The sequence below is a fragment of the Ursus americanus genome, chromosome 16 (assembly GCF_024610735.1).
Source record: "Ursus americanus isolate L20-20 chromosome 16, mUrsAme1.1.p, whole genome shotgun sequence".
Taxonomy (NCBI): domain Eukaryota; kingdom Metazoa; phylum Chordata; class Mammalia; order Carnivora; family Ursidae; genus Ursus; species Ursus americanus.
Window position 1 is genome coordinate 6170691 of NC_142142.1, and position 13381 is coordinate 6184071.

Sequence of the window (13381 nt, forward strand, 5' to 3'; positions counted from 1 at the left end):
ATGTTTAACTACCTCTTAAAATAAGCTGTCTTAGAAAAATTTAATTTGAAAATTTAATTTGATTAAGCTTACTACTTGTAAATGAAGGGTCTATCAGATGGAGTATGCCTGTTCAGAACCATTTTGGGGAGAACAGATTTATATACCACAGATATGGGAATGTTTGCATGAAAACCTAGGCTGCTAGGTTCATATCCTGGTTTATTTCATAGAGCTGTCAACTTGTCGTAGCCACAAACTGCCACGTGTTCATCAGTCATCATCTGTTAATATTTAGGGCACAGTTCAAATCTACCTTCAGACATGAACAATTAAACAGAAACAACATGCTATAAATTTGAAAATCAAATGAAATTCAAATTAATCTGTAACTACTGACCATACATACAAAACAATAAGATTTATATCCTCAAAAACAAACAAAGAAACGAAAAACACGTTGTACATGGACATGTTGACAGAAACACAGAGACTTAAGTTTCTCTGGCATGCAAACATTTCTCTGGCATGCAAACATTCTGAACACATTTGTTATTTTCAGTGTGGGAACAAAACTTTTCTTCCTCATATACCTACACTTGAGGACAGCTATGCTTGGCTGGAAAGGAGGAAGTAAACAGGAAGCTAGGTTTAATGAGAGGACCATGTGAAGAGAGAGAAAGGGAAAATAGACTGTTACCAGCTGCCATGAGAAGAAAACTGTGGAAACAGAGAAAAATTCTCAAAGAGAATTTCATGAGTATCAGTATGATTTTGCTCTGCAAAACCCCTTCATCACTCTCTTAAAAAAATCTACAATAAACACCTATGTTACTTCCCAAGAATGCAAGTTAGAGATGTAGTTCACAGTAGCAACAGTGGGGAAACTGGGCCAAGGATGTCCCTGATATGTAATGATAATAGAACATAATCTTTCATCCAGATATTTTCTCTTTAAGATTTCCTTTTTTTTTGGGGGCGCCTGGGTGGCACAGCGGTTAAGCACCTGCCTTCAGCTCAGGGCGTGATCCCGGCGTTATGGGATCGAGCCCCACATCAGGCTCCTCCGCTATGAGCCTGCTTCTTCCTCTCCTGCTCCCCCTGCTTGTGTTCCCTCTCTCGCTGGCTGTCTCTATCTCTGTCAAATAAATAAATAAAATCTTTAAAAAAAAAAAAGATTTCTTTTTTTTTTCATTTTAAAAACATTAGCATTTCAAAACAAGGTTAAAATAAAATAGATAAACAATTCCTCTTTATCTGTTACCTTAGCCTCCTTTATCCTGAAGCTTCTTTATTTTTTTTTTAAGATTTTATTTATTTATTTGACAGAGAGAGAGACAGCTAGTGAGAGAGGGAACACAAGCAGGGGGAGTGGGAGAGGAAGAAGCAGGCTCCCAGCAGAGCAGGGACCTCGATGCAGGGCTCTATCTCAGGACCCTGGGATCATGACCTGAGCCAAAGGCAGACGCTTAATGACTGAGCCACCCAGGTGCCCCCTATCCTGAAGCTTCTCTTAACATCTCCACTTTCAGTATGAACTATATCACATCTCAGACACTCTGCACTCAAAACAGTACTGAACAGGTTTGTTAGTCCATATATATTTGTTGACAGATTAGCTTTTGATTTTTATTAGCCGGCATCAGGTTTCCACCTGCCTCCCGCCCCAGCACCACCACACAGAACACTAACCACACTCTGACTAACATATCTGAAGACTTCAATCTGGGGGAATATATATATTTGGGGGGAGGCTTATTGTCTATCGGCCTTTGTTAGGAGTCCTCTCTTCCTTAAAACTTTCTCCTCTTTTTGTTACCGAAATGTCCCTAATCCATGTTCTCTTCTTACCTTCATTCCTCCTACCTAGTTCTTCTTTCTATTTTTAATCCCATAAATATCAATATATTTAGGGTTCTTTTACTTCTATCTCTGTTCTCATCCACTTACACTGGTTAAATGGTCATCTATATTCCATTGACTCTCAAATCATTATACCCAGTCTAGACTCCTCTCTTGAGCTTCAAGTCAGTGAGTTCAACTATTCATTGAACCTCTCATGAAATTCTCAGATTTAGTCTATCCAACACGGAACTCAACATCCTCCACAGAACAAATATGTGCATGAGCAAGTCTTTAGACGATCGCAGCCCTCAGAGGTCAGGCCACAGTCAGCCTTTGAACTGCCCAACGTGAAGCCTCATGGAGCAGACATGAGCTATTTCTATCAAGCTCTATCCAAATTGTAGATTAGTAAGCAAAATAAATGAGTGCTGTTATTTTAAGCCACGAGTTTTGAGGTGATCTGTTATGCAATAATGGATAATTGCAACAGATGTAGGGTATGCTGTAATAGACACTATAATGTGTGGCATTGGCTCTGGGGGAGGCAGCGCAGGTAAGATGGGAGGGCGTCAATGAGATCCTTAGGAAAGGCTTAAGGGTCTGGAGATGAGCGTTGGTGAAAGACTGAGGGAATTTTAGGACATTGTTAACAGAAGTCTAAAGGACCTCAAGGAGGCTGGCAGCAAGAGTTTAAAGGAAAATGTTCATAAAATTTGGAGAAAACGAGACCCTTGTCCTTGTTATGTTATGATGGAAAATTTGGCGACACTCTCACCTATGAAAATGTCGAAAATAGGAAATGCATCTAAAGGAATCAATGATTTGGATGAGAAGATGCACAGCAGATTGTTGAAGATGTTTTCTGGCTTCCTGCTGCCTAAAAAAAAAAAAAAAAAGAACTTCTTTGTTTTTAAGAAAATTTAGAGGAAATATAAATGAACCAGAATGTATTAGATTTGACAGCCCAACTATTTCACTCCCTCCCTCCAGTTATTAAATGTTTCTCAAATTAAAAAAAAATGGCTTCCAGGCAAAGATCAACTCTGGGATGGGACTACAAGAACTTTTAGCTAAATGTTAGAGTACGAGGGTGTCTGATAGAATTTTTTAAGACTGATAAAACCCCCCTCTATGGATTTTAAGGTTATGCTTTACAAATGTCCTCTGTTAAATAATAAGACCTCTAGGGATTTTAAAGACATTGTCCCAAAGCAGTTTCACCAGGAGCTTAAGGCAGAGAAAAACAGCTCAAAAAACATTGAGACTATGGCTTCTAGCTAATCAAGAGGATTATAAAGTTATTCAAAACAAACACATTAAGTTATTAAAGGGTTTTTTTCAGCTTAGGGAGAAGGGGCCAAAGACATAAAATTTTTAAAAGAGGCCTTTGAAACATCAAATGTCTCTGGGCAAGAAGTAGGCACAGGTAACTATTTTTGTGAAAAGGGAAGGTGACTTCGGGGGTAGAAAAAGGGCAGAGCCCAAATCCCTGAAGAATTCCTCTTAAGGAAGTAGTCTCACGTGTCCTGCTGTATTCAGAATCGCTGTGGACTAATGACTACTGTGTTCCTGCTGTTTTGCCCTGCTTGAATGAGTGTCTATAGCAAATGTTCTATGATCCCAGCATTGTACTGATCATGTGTGAAGCAGGTAATGTGCTTATCAAATACACAGGTGCTCACATTAAGAATCACACTTGACAAATTATGTCTAAGGAAGCATACCTGAGGAAACTCACCATCCCTGAACCTAATTTAGATGAGCTCCTTGGCCTAGAGCCTGAGTCTGATGCTGAAATTGTATGAAACCATTTTGTGGTCTTCAGAAGGGGTGAATGTATTTCACATGTGGGAAAATGTATATCATTTTTGACCAGAGGGCAGATTGTACCAATGTAAAACATAGCCCCTCGATTTTCAGACATGCTACCCATTGAAAGGTGGAGTCCATGTATGCTTCCCTTAAATCTGAATTCTGTACCTCCTTGATTCATAGAAGATGGCAGAAGTGCAGAAGTGATTTCATGCCAGTTTCTAGGCCATGACCTTACGAAACTGGCAGCTTCTAAGTTCTGTCTCTAGCATGTTTGCTCTTAGAATTGAGCTACCATGCATCTCATGGTAGCAAAACTCATTAGATTGAGAACTACATGGGTATTTTGTATTATGTCAATCAATAATGTTATCTTTACTGTTACTGTGCAAGAAGAAAAGAAATGATGCAAATTTATTGTCATTTTCATATATAGGTCTTCCCTCATTTTCTAAAATTGTAATTGTTAATAAAGATAGTAAGGATTACATCTAGTTTCAAATTTTAAACAGCTAGGTTTTATTCTAATTAGACTGCTGCATATTCCCCCAAGCTTAGTAATAAAGTTCACACTTTCTCAGGGTTACTCGCATTCTGGGCAAAAAATAACTCTGACACTTATGAGGGTGGGTACAGGTATATGTAACTTCACCTAGGTTTTAGAAGAAAAAGTATGCCCCCTTTCCTTAGCCCAACCGTCACACCATGTGAATGAGCTTGAGTTGTGTTTATATGATACCGTGTGTAATTATGCAAATATAGAGTGTGAATGAAGTTATGTAGATCTAAGAATACCTATCTTCATGAGGTTTCAAGTGTTAAAATTATATTGGTTTTTATCAGTTGTACAAATGAATGTGTCAATATTTGAGTGATAAGGTATGTGTGCATAGGTGTTCAGAGATGTGTGAATCTATTTCCATTGCTGTATAGAGGTGTGCATGTGTGTGTTTCTGTGTGGGCACGCATCTATTTGTATAAGTTTATGTGGAAGTACCTGCATGAATGAAAGTGGATACACATCCTTATTCATATCTCTATGTGTGCACTTTTCAAATGCCCACCAATGTATGGCATTCGTCTATGAAAATATGGATACAGAAGTGCGGTGACACCATGTCCCAAAGCCTGTTGCAATACACTTTGGAACCATTTACTACTATGGATTGCCTGTATTTCTTTCTACCTCTGCATAATGATTACTTAAGAGCTATTTTCTAAAGTAATGTATCTTTTCAATAGGACAGTAGATAGTGCTTTTTGAAAAGTATAGAGTGCTTGCCACGAGGGGTGACTGCACAGTGTCTAAGCATGAGTTCAAACAGAATCAGGAGATAAACTTGGAAGTGTGCCTATCAGTACACAAAGTCCTGCCTTTATTTCTCCATCTTCAACATTGGCCCCTACACTAATCTCCTATTGCTGCTGTAGCCAATTACCACAAACTTAATGGCTTAAAACAATACAAATTCATTCTCTTACCATTCCGGAAGCCAGAAATCTAAATTGAGTTTCAGCAGGCTAAAATCAAGGTGTCAACAGGGCTGTGTTTCCGGAGGTTCTAGGGAAACTTCATTTCTTCTCATTCCTTGATTTATAACCACTTCAAAGCTAACGACAACAAGTCAAGTCACCTCACATCACATCACTCTTGCACTGATGCTCTGCCTTCCTCTTCCACATTTAAAGGGCTCTTGTGATTACACTGGGCCCACCAATGTAATCTAGGGTAATCGCCACGTCTCAAAGTCATTTTATTAGCAACCTCAATCCCATCTGTAACCTTAATTTTCCCTTGCCATGTAACATAACATTCACATTATTCTATATACTACAGTCCCTGACTTTAAGAGACAAATGTGTACATCAGGAAGCTGGGGATGAAGCCAGGTTGAAAGACTTCATTATGTTGGAACTACTCCTTAAAGTTTTCCAACATTGCAAAGAGCAAAACTTGGGTTACTGAACATTGTAAGAGTCAGAGTCTATCAAGATTCTTGAGATGGGTATACAGAAACAAATTGGAATTACATTATGGCCCAATGAATGTGGCCTCCAGACTCTGATTATAGGATCTTGTCGTGGCACTAAAAGGATTAAGGTCATGTATCACCAAAGCGTGCTGACTGGGATGCCTGGGTGGCTCAGTTGGGTGAGCTTCCACCTTCAGCCCAGGTTATGATCCCAGGGTCCTGGGAACAAGTCCCACATCTGGCTCCTTGCTCAGTGGGGAGTCTGCTTCTCCCTCTCCCTGCTGCTACCCTCTGCTTGTGCACTCTCTCTCTCTGAAAAATAAATTAATAAAATCTTAAAAAAAAAAAGAAAGAAAAGTATGCTGACCTTGGGCCATCCTTAACTGAGAAAGTGGATAGCATGTCTTACCTTCCAGGTTACCTTATTGACACCTAGAAAGCATTCCTGTTTTTACTTGCCTTATCTCCACCATTAGACTATCTTTTTTTTTTCTTTTTTTTTGAAGTCTTGGACTTTGGGGGTTTCCTTTTTATTATGCCACTCTGTGCCTAATTCAAGCATGTAGGATAGATATTTTTAAATTAACTATGAAAAAATTAAGATGCGTCTTATTTTTTCTACTAAATCAGTATTTCTCAAATTGTATGTGGTAAGTTAATTTTGGGTTTTTTTTTTTAATTCAGTTCATCCCAGCTTATCCTCTCCCTGCCCCTCCACCTGGACCTGCACTTACTTCCCTCGTCACACCAGAAGCCACAATCACTCCCTATGGGCTCCAGGTATACCCTGTTTGCCTTCCTGGGAAATCCCACATTCTACCCACTCAGACCAGGAAAAAAAAAATTGCACCCATACAATTTTATTGTATTATATACAAAATTTTGTGCTTTGGTGGCACTGCAAAGTCAAATTGTTATACAAAATTTCAAACTTTCTCCCTTTCTGTACTTGTCTCATCATAGATAGGTAACAGACAGTGCATAACATTTTCCTTCAAAGGGATGCTGTGTTCACCAAACAAAATAACACGTAAAAGGCCCTGGCACTGTGTCTTTTGCTTAGTGGGCCGTCTATAAATACAAGTTCCCTTATTCCCTTATCTTTGATTTTCTTAGACACTCCTTATAATTGCACAGAACCTCATGTTTACAAACAGCTGTACTCATATGATTAAACTTAATTTCCTAACAACACTGGATGCCCAAGTAAGAGAACACCCAGTGTCACACATGGAAAAGCTAAACTTTACCCTTTATCTTTTGATCCCAACTTAGGCAACATAGTTGGCCCCTGCTCAATGGTACACATTTATATTCTTAATCCTAAAATTTGATTATTTTTTCTGATTCATGTTTTAATCATGTATTATCCCCAGGTGTTCTCTTATTCATTTAATGAATGTACTTCATTTCTCCCCTTTAAAGCGAATGGAGGTCATTCCTAATTCTTGAGTGATAATGTTAAATTAATTTGGTGAGCTTTAATTTAAAAGGCATTGAACTCATGGCCTTTTTGTGTTCAGAGGAGTTATTTAAAAATTGAATTAGTAATATTCCCTGCCTTCAGCTATTATATGCCAACCATAAATGCAGGGCTATAGGACAGTACATTGAACAGTTCCTGTAAATGTCACTGTTTTATACTAAGCAAAGAACAATTTAGTGCAGGAAAAGGAAAGTATGTTCTGAGAGAAGGGAAATCTCTTTTTGTCCAATTCAAATCACACAGAAAACATAAGAAATATAAACTTTTATTTCTCATGGTCATAATTGAGCCTTTACAGAATAGATTCCTCCTCTCTCAAACTGGCAGACCCTAACCTTCTGCAGTAATCTTGGTTTGAACAAATATTTGGATGATCTTCTTTCGAATCTCCTTGGTCTTCACAGTATAGACTATGGGGTTCAGCACAGGGGGTACAAGAAGGTAGGCATTAGCCATGAGGGCATGAGTCAGTGGTGAAAGGTGCCTTCCAAAGCGATGAATGACAGACACCCCAATGAGTGGAACATAGAAGATGAGTACAGCACAGATGTGTGAAACACAGGTGTTGAGTGCCTTCAGCCGGCCCTCCCCTGAGGCAATGGCCATTACTGTTCGGAGTATGAACACATAGGAGAGGAGGATGGAGAGGGAGTCAGAACCCTTTGTGAAAATGACAGCAATAAGGCCATAGAGACTGTTGACCCAGGTGCTGGCGCAGGCAAGGCGCATGACGTCTTGGTGGAGGCAGAAGGAGTGGGAGAGGATGTTGGAGCGGTAGAAGGGAAGTCTTTTGATGAGGAAAGGCACAGGGAAGACCACACAGACTGCCCTTGTCAAGATGACTGCTCCTGTTCTCCAGACCACACCATTGGTTAGGATGGTGCCATACCTGAGCGGGTTCCAGATGGCTACCACCCGATCAAAGGCCATGGCCACCAGCACGCCAGATTCAATGGCGGAGAAGGTGTGAATGAAGTACATCTGAACAAGGCAGGCATCAAAGGCAATGGGCTTAAAGTTAAACCAGAATATGCCTAGCATAGAGGGCAAAGTACAAAGGGCAAGCCCCATGTCTGTCAACGCCAGCATGCACAGAAAATAGTACATGGGGATATGCAGGGATGATTCAGACTTGATGGTAGAGATGATGACACCATTGCCAAAGAGGGCAATGACATATACAGCACCCAGTGGGAATGCCATCCAGTAATACTTTTGTTCAAGCCCTGGAATTCCAGTTAAGACAAAGTAAGGGTGTTGGAAGTGAGAGTGGTTATTATCTGCCATGAAGCCGGTGTGACACAGGCATGAGGAGGGTGCTTGTGGGATCCTGATGGGTGACTTCCTAAAAATACAGTGACGGGGATTAACGATATATTAGAATCTGACTTCCCTAGGAGTGAAACAATTTTATTTTCACATGGGTGGGGAGCATGTAAGAGAGGACTGAACCCTTGAAATTTCTACTCATGGTATATCCTGTTGAGGAAGCTTCTACTGGCCCAGGAGAAAAAGACTCATCCAGCTACAAATAAGTCATATTCACATTTACTTTTACATCTCATAATTTTTGAATAATTTGCCCTCTGCTCTTCAATTCTTGAATATTTTACCTTCAGGCTGTGTATCTCTGGTTGAACCATGCTCATGACGAATCAAAAATCACATTGTAATTGTTTTTGACATCTCCCAAAAGATCCTCTTTGAAAGATTTCTGATTCATATTTCCCTGGCTTTAGCCAGGACATTTTTCCTCTTTCTATCAAACATCCATTTCTTCCCATTGCTCTTATGAAAAAGAGCTAGCTATTGGTTCATATATCTGGGCTATTAGATTGCCAGCATACATTTCTTTCCAATAAACTGTTGTTTTAGTTTTTGTCTGTTTTAGTGATTTTTGAGAAATAAAATGCTGTATTTCTCAAATAATTGTAATAAAAGTGGAAATGAGAGAAAAGTTTAAGAGGTAGACAAATAGAGGGGAAAAGAAAATAAGGTAGAAGGAGGGAAAGAGAGAAGAGAAAAAGAATAAAAAGAGAAAAACAGGGAGATACCACCTCAAGTCCATTACAGTGGCTACCATCAAAAACCCAGAAAACATCGAGTACTGGTGAGGATGTAGACAAACTGGAACCCTTGTGCACTGCTGGTGGAAATGCAAAATGACAGAGCCACTATGGAAAACACTGATGGTTCCTCAAAAAATTAAATGTACAATTATCACATGATCCAGCAATTCCACTTCTAGGTATATACACAAAAGAACTGAAAGCAGGGTGTCGAAGAGGTATTTGTACACCCGCATTCATTAACAGCATTATTCACAATAGCTAAAATATGGAAGCAACCTAAGTATCAGTGGATTCATGGATAAGCAAAATGGGACTGGAGGAGATTATGCTAAGTGAAATAAGTCAAGCAGAGAAAGACAATTATCATATGGTTTCACTCATTTGTGGAACATAAGGAATAGCAGGGAGATCCTGTAGGAGAAGGAAGGGAAAAATGAAGGGGGGGGTAAACAGAGGGGGAAATGAACCAAGAGAGACTATGGACTCTGGGGAACAAACTGAGGGTTTTAGTGGGGAGAGGGATGGGGGGATGGGCTAGATCCGTGATGGGTATTAAGGAGGGCACATATTGCATGGAGCACTGGGTGTTATATGCAAACAATGAGTTATGAAACACTACATCAAAAACCAATGATGTACTGTATGGTCACTAACATATCATAAAAAAAAAAAAAGAATAGTTACCATCTTAAAATTTAGGAGGGTGGGAGTCATGGTGGCCATTTTCACTTAATATGCCTGACCTGCACACTAAGCCTGAAAGTTGAGCACAATTTTTAATGTGACAGGTGAACTTATTCTGACAGCTACTATATATTCTGAATTTCAAATAAATATAACACAATAAAATTTATTTAACATAAAAAAAGAAAAACAGAGATCCAAAGAGCAGCAGAAGTAAAAGTTGACTTATTTCACATTTTATTAATAATAAAAAAAAAAAACCCTGAAGCCTAGATAAAACAACTTACCCTGAGTCAAATACCTATTAGTAGCAAAGTGGGTAAGAGAGAGGGAATGGCACAGCCTTGCTGAGCAATTTTACAGTTAAGTTTGGGGAAGTTTGAGGGCTCAACTAGAGAAGACCAAGTCAAAATTAGATCTCTTGATCAAGATGCTTACTCCCTAATATGGGTCCTTAGATTTTGTTCTTTATCTATATTGCCCAGGAGGTAGAAAAGAGGAGGAATTCAAGTCTATCTCCTGAAGATTAGGCTTTTAGATCCCAAGTTCCTCCTTTGAAGGTTTAATCTAGCCCTGACCCTCCACTGTTCATACTGCCACATTTATGGAAAAACAGACCAAGTGTTCTGTATCTGCCCCAGGCTACCAGAAGCCAATGGCCTTGTTATAGATTCTAAATTGTAGGAGGAAATGAACAATAAAATAAAACTACAAAATTCTCTCTTGTGTGAGTAGCAGCAAACAAACAAACAAACAAAAAACATACTTCCACCTGCCTAGGGAAACTTCCAAGTTTCTAGGCAATCTAAGATATTTGTAGATGATAGAACAAGATTAGGATTGGCCTTTAAAAGAGAAGCTTACTCTTCATTATACCAGGATGAATGATAGGTACAGAGAATTCTATCAGAGAAACAGGAAGACAGAAAAACCCTCCTGATGTACAAATTAATTATAACCACACCTCACCTGATAGTAGAACCACAAACTCCCTTATCAAGGGAGAAATTCCCAAACTGCAATCATTTAGAGTTCTGAATGAAAGTAATTTTAAAAGTCCAATGTCTAACCAATAGAGAAACAGTTATTCAGTATTCTAGAGGTGACACGTATCTTCTACCTGCATTAGTTCCATTGACTGGGAGTTCCCTACATTTTAAGGCAATTCATTTATCACAGAGTATCAGCTATCTATCCACCTCTTAGAAAAAGGTAACCTATTCACCATGAGGTTAAAGAAGTCATCTTCACATCTTTCCCCTAAAGGTGTGAATGAGAAAGAGAGTAAGAACATAGCATGTACAGTGCTTGGGTTGGAGAAAAAAGGACAAAGGAAAGATAAAGGGACAGGAAAGAAGTGGTTGGGAGACAATTAGAAGCTTCAATGATGATATCTTAAAATATTCTGTTGATAAGCCAATTTTATCCTTTGATTTTGCTCTAAAACTTACCTGGTTGCTGAGAGTATCCCTAACGGGAAGAGGATCTTGAGCAGCCTAAAACTTGCCTGACAAAACCATTGCCACTACCCACATGAGGACTTTTATTTCTTGAACTGCTCCAAAAGTCCTCCTCCTACCATACCAAGGAGAGTTTCATGGATCAATGAGCAGGATTATTCCCTGGAGCTTCTGAGATTGAGGAGGTCTCCCCAGGGCTGGAAAATCACCTCCTAGATATTCATGTCCGGGATATGAGAGAGTATTGAGGAGGCTGGTAGAAAAAAGGTGCTTGTTTGTGTGTATGTGTGTGGAGGGTGTTAGTTTCAGAGGCTGCTTATTGCTCAATCATGGTCTCTCAGGGCCATCTTAGCCACCTCACTCTTTCCATGCCCTTAAATGAATGATAGTTGCCTTTATTTTTCTCAAACACAGCAAAACTAACAAACAAAAATATCCCAAGGAAAAGTGACTCCAAGATTTTCCCATTCTATTTTCCCATGAAATCTACAGTTGAAATGACACCCCTAGTGAATGAATTTTTCCTGATGTTTTATCTGCATCTTTCAGTTTTCAATATCAACCTTGTTAGTCTAGCCATGTGCTGTGCAAAAGGAAGGCAAGAGACCCTACAGGGAGTCATCAATCATACCTATCAGTCAAGAGACAATTAATGGGGCATAATATCCGGTTATCACCTTCAGATAATGCTACTATTCTTATCTGCCCTCTGAATATTAATAACATCAGCAGCAGCATTAATAACAAAAACATGGGATATTAATTCTGAGCACCATTAGTTATATGATTTATCACATTTGCTTTACACTTTCATCATCATAATCCTCATAAATCTTGACAGCTTTAAAACTCTTGTGGAGTTGCTATGGCAAGTATTATCATCCTCAAACTTCCAAAAAGAAAGGAGGATCACACCGTGAATTAGTCTAGATTGTTGATGTAACTACAATATTTTTTATTGTAGAAATGACTTATGATAGAAATAATAGAGTGGGGGTTCCTCACTGTTCAGTATGTTCCAGACTTCCTGAATCCTGAAGGTCAACATGACTAGATAAGGAAGAAATGCTCATATAGAATGAGTCTCCCAGACTAAGCTCTCTTAATCAATTACCATTTATCTACATGATAGTCCTACAGTAATTGAACATTAATACAGATTACTCTTCAATACCATAGACTTTCAAAGTGTTCAGTTCCTAAATCAAATAAAATTCATCTCTACATCATATGATCATTCTTTTAATACTGTTTGGGGTAATTAAGCTGTGGAATTACTCCACTTGTAATAATTTAACCTCTATATTCCACTGCTCATTACAAAGGTGACATCGTGCCGCTCAGTCACACTCTTACTCATATTTTTTATCTATATTGACAAATAGGGGTTTTGAGTAATTGAATCACTATAATTTTATTCCAATCTCTCAGCCAAAATGTTTTGTTGTTTGTTGGTTTTTGGTTGGTTGTTTTGGCTTGGTTGGGTTGGGTTTTTTACTTATATGGGTGATCATTTGTATCTCACATTGATTCTGATTTTTTTTTAAGATTTTACTTCATTTTGAGAGAGAGAGAGAGAGAGAGAGAGAGAGAGCATGAGCAGGGAGGGGCAGAGGGAGAGAGAGAATCCCAACCAGGCTCCACTCTCAGTGTGGAGCCCTACACAGGGCTCAATCTCATGACCTTGAGATCATGACCTGAGCCAAAATCAAGTCAGACACTTAACCAACTGAGCCACCCAGGCACCCCTGGATTCTGATTTCTTTTCTCTTTCTGTCTATATGTCAGCACAAATATAAAACTAAACAATTACTATCTCTCTTTTTAAATTTCAAACTCTTCGAAGCTGAAAATAGATGAAGGACACTAACTATGCAATAGGTCAGACTGTATGGTCCTATAGATTTAGAGAAACTATCTTCTATTAATTATTTTAATTTTCTTTAATTGGATACTAATACCATTCCTATCAAAAGCAATTTCAAATATTCACATTTCCAACCCCCTCCCACTTAATCTTTCTCCTGTAACATTTTATAGCAAAACCCTTTCCCTATTCATTCAAAAGAA

At 38.8% G+C, this 13381-nt stretch overlaps 2 protein-coding genes across 2 annotated transcripts in view; both read right to left on the minus strand.

The window, feature by feature from the left end:
- The window catches only part of LOC123782525 (uncharacterized), a 382057-nt gene that overhangs the window by 6187 nt on the left and 362489 nt on the right, over window positions 1–13381 (minus strand). The gene's annotated exons all lie outside the window — the stretch shown is intronic.
- On the minus strand, window positions 7426–8382 carry LOC123782582 (olfactory receptor 51H1-like). The gene has a single exon (XM_045782833.2). It carries the CDS (start codon window positions 8380–8382, stop codon window positions 7426–7428), a length of 957 nt encoding a protein of 318 aa, XP_045638789.2.

Coding starts and splice junctions, on each gene's coding strand:
- LOC123782582 (XM_045782833.2), bottom strand. CDS start 8,382: ATGGCAGATAATAACCACTCTCACTTCCAACACCCTTACTTTGTCTTA.